Genomic DNA, 3,823 nt, shown 5'->3' on the forward strand with positions numbered 1-3,823 from the left:
AAGTCGCGCTAGGCGCGACCTCGAGTGCGCCAGGCGCGCAAGGAGATGATGACCTATATGATGTTGGCTGTTGAATTGTGCCGAGATTGTAAATCAATGATGTTATATGCAGAACCATGTTGTATTTGATGAATATGCTGTGATGACAAGGAGATAAATATGTTAGTTGTATTAGAGGTGTATTGTTGAGCTGGAATCATTGGATTAATAAGTGAAATTTTATAGTATAGCGGAATTTTAGACTGTTGGGCTGAATTATGGAAAATAATAATTGTGTTGAATTGTTGTGTTGTGTGGTGCTGTGCTGTGTTGTGCTGTGCTGGGTTGTGCTGAGTTGTGGGATATTATAACCGCTAAGTCGGTGCTGTTGTTAGCCACATATGTGGTGCTGATTTTAACCGCTAAGGCGGTGCTGTTGTTGCCGCTTTGCGGTGCCGTTATAGCCACTCAAGTGGTGCTGTTGTTGCTGCTAAGTAGTGCTGATATTGCCGCATTGCGGTGCTGATATTGTTGAGTGGTATAAGCTGTACAAGTGTGCTGATAACTGTATCTGTTGTTTATTTATATTGATATATATTTGTATGTTGAATTTTAATTACACTAGCTTACCCTTTTGTTGTCTCCATGATGTTGGAGTGCAATGATCATACAATGTATGGGAGCAGGGATAGGTGGGTGTCTGGTGGTGAGTCTCCGGTGGACCCGTGGAGCTGATTTCTGTTGTGATACCTTTTTGCTGTTTAGTTATTTGTGATAGTAACATTTGATTGTAATTTCTTTTGTACACTTTAACTCTGTTCAGACTGGATCATGTATATGTATATTCTAGACTCTATATGTATACATTTGTTCTCTTCTGTGCGGTGTTTCTAGTGTGCGGTGCCGTGTGTAGTGACCAGCCGGGTCGTTACACTTTAGTGGTATCAGAGCAGTTCGAGTCTAGTGGACACTCTTTGGGGGTGGTCCCTTTAGGCTTTTTGCTGTGTTAACTCTGTGCTGTGTTGTTTTGCTGTGATGTTTGTTGTGCTAAAATTTGCCGTGCTGAAATTGCTGTGATGATTTATTGTGCTGTTGATTGTGGTGTGGTTTAGTTATTGTTTACGAAAGATGTTGTTAATTTTGTAGACGACGACTAGGACCAACGAGCAGATAGCCTGTGCCATAGACATGATGGCCATGGCTATGCAACAGCAAAATGCCTATTTTGCTAGGATGGAGGCTGAGAGAGCTGCAGCTGGTGCAGCAAGACCTACAGGGTCACAGGAGAGCCGGGACCTTGCTGAGTTCCGGAAGTGTAATCCTCCACAGTTTGCAGGAGATGCGGATCTAGAAGTAGCTGACCGCTGGATCCATGAGCTAGAGAAGATCTTTACAGTACTAGGATGTCCTCTAGAGAGGAGGTTAACATATGTTGTGTACATGCTTGTTGGGGAGGCTGAACATTGGTGGAGAGGCACCTATCAGATTCTTGCTGCTAGAGGAGTTATAGTTGATTGGGAGTGCTTCCGGACAGTGTTTATGGAGAAGTACTTTCCGGAAAGCGTGAGGCATGCCAAGGAGGCAGAGTTTATGCGACTGCATCAGGGAGGGATGACAGTTTCTGAGTATGCGATGAAATTCGAGCACCTGGCTCGTTTTTATTCGCAAGGTATAGCTGAGGCCTGGAAATGCAGGAAATTTGCTGATGGGTTGAGATATGAGTTGAGGAGGGTGGTGGTGCCTATGTCCATCACTGAGTTCCCGACCTTAGTGGAGAAGGCGAAGGTGGTGGAGCGGTTGGAAGGTGGTAACCGTGCTGTGACTGCTGGGGGGCCATCTGGGTCCAAGAAGGGTGAGAGTCAGAGAAAGCCGTATGACAGGCCCCAGTCTCAGCAAGGGGGTTCTATTGCTCGGGAATCTTCCAGTGCTGCTAGTGGAGGTAGACAGAGTGGAGGTGCCACTCTGAGATGTTTCAGGTGTGTTGGGCCCCACTTTGTCAGGGATTGCCCGCACACGGAGAGCCGTTGCTTTAGATGTCATCAGATGGGCCACGAGTTAGCCAACTGTCCTGCTAGGGGCAGACTCGAGAGGAGTACTCCGAGGGGTGATGTGCAGAGAGCTGATACTCAGAGGAGTAGCGCACAGAGAGCTGATACTTAGAGGGGTGACAGACCCACTACTGCTGGTAGAGTATTTTCCTTGACAGGTGCTGAGGCTTCGACTTCTTCCGATCTTGTGAAGGGGAAGGGCAAAGCTGCTGGTAAGGATGTGATGATTCTCTTTGACTCTGGTGCTTCCCATTCTTTTATATCCTATGCATGTGCTGCTGTGTTGGGTGTACCTGTGTGTGATTTAGGGTTGAGACTGCTAGTGTCTATGCCCGCTTCTGCTTCTGTGATTGTTTCTGAATTGTGTGTGGGTTGCCCGATTGTGGTGAATGAGAAGAAGTACAAGGTGAACCTGATTTGTTTACCTTTGGTGGATATTGACATAATCTTGGGAATGGATTGGTTGTCTGCCAATCGCATTCTAATAGATTGTGCCAATAGGCGGTTGATCTTTCCTCAGGAGGAGGATGAGCTGTTGATCTCAGCTGGCCAGGCTGAGTCATTATTGAAAGATGGAGCAGAGTGTTGTCTTTTGCTTGCTGCTATGAGTGTGGAGACCGAGAGGGTCTTAGCTGATATCAATGTAGTGAAGGAGTATGCCGAGGTGTTCCCTGATGAGGTGCCTGGGTTGCCTCTTGTTAGGGAGATGGAGTTCAGCATTGACTTGGTTCCAGGTGCGGGACCAGTGTCAGTAGCTCCTTATAGGATGGCTTCTGCTGAGCTGGTTAAGCTAAATGGTCAATTGGAGGACTTGTTGGAAAAGCAGTTGGTGCGGCCGAGTGTTTTGCCGTGGGGTGCTCTTGTGTTGTTGGTAAAGAAGAAGGATGGGGGTAGTCGACTGTGTGTGGATTACCGGCAGCTGAACAAATTGACCATTAAGAACAAATATCCACTTCCCCGGATAGATGACTTAATGGATCAACTGAGGGGCGCGTCGGTGTTTTCTAAGATTGACTTGAGGTCAGGATATCACCAGATTAGGGTGAGGGAGAGTGACATACCGAAGACTGCTTTCAGGACTAGGTATGGCCACTATGAATATGTTGTGATGCCGTTCGGTGTGACCAACGCCCCCGCAGTGTTCATGGACTACATGAACAGGATCTTCTGGCCGTTTTTGGATAAATTTGTGGTAGTGTTTATTGATGATATCTTGATCTATTCGAGAACCCCGGAGGAGCATGGAGAGCACTTGAGGACAGTGTTGGAGATTTTGAAAGCGAAGCAGCTGTATGCTAAGCTTTCAAAATGTGAGTTCTGGTTGGATGAGGTGAAGTTCTTGGGCCACGTGATTTCAGCTGAGGGGATTGCTGTTGATCCGGCTAAGGTGGAGTCGGTGTTGCAGTGGGAGCGCCCGAGGACTGTTACGGATATTCGGAGCTTCGTGGGCTTAGCGGGTTACTATCGGAGGTTCATTGAAGGATTCTCTAAGATAGTAGCGCCTCTGACCCAACTGACTAGGAAGGAGTAGCCATTCATTTGGACAGATGCCTATGAGCAAAGCTTTGTTGAGCTGAAGAGGAGCTTAACTACTTCTCCTGTGCTGGTGTTGCCGGATTCTGGTGAGTCATTTGACGTGTATTGTGATGCTTCTCATCAGGGTCTGGGGTGTACTGATGCAAAACAGGAGAGTGGTGGCATATGCTTCAAGGCAACTGAAGACTCATGAAAGGAACTATCCCACTCATGACTTGGAGTTAGCAGCTGTGGTGTTTGCCTTGAACATCTGGAGGCAT

General features: G+C 47.1%; 1 protein-coding gene across 1 annotated transcript; it reads left to right on the top strand.

Moving 5' to 3' along the window:
* Window positions 1-651: 651 nt before the first annotated feature.
* On the top strand, window positions 652-2,139 carry LOC145955576 (uncharacterized). The gene is made up of 2 exons (XM_083070499.1): window positions 652-685; window positions 1,316-2,139. The coding sequence occupies exons 1-2, from the start codon at window positions 652-654 to the stop codon at window positions 2,137-2,139; spliced, it is 858 nt and encodes a 285-aa protein (XP_082926625.1).
* The last annotated feature ends 1,684 nt before the right edge of the window (window positions 2,140-3,823 follow it).

The sequence above is a fragment of the Cajanus cajan genome, chromosome 1 (assembly GCF_000230855.2).
Source record: "Cajanus cajan strain Asha chromosome 1, NIPB_CcT2T_4, whole genome shotgun sequence".
In the NCBI taxonomy this organism is placed as follows: domain Eukaryota; kingdom Viridiplantae; phylum Streptophyta; class Magnoliopsida; order Fabales; family Fabaceae; genus Cajanus; species Cajanus cajan.

Bases quoted from the DNA above. Each gene is read 5' to 3' on its own strand.
- LOC145955576 (XM_083070499.1), top strand. From the start codon at position 652: ATGTATGGGAGCAGGGATAGGTGGGTGTCTGGTG. The intron at 686-1,315 runs GTGAGTCTCCGG...CACAGTTTGCAG, and splicing joins GGATAGGTGGGTGTCTGGTG to GAGATGCGGATCTAGAAGTA.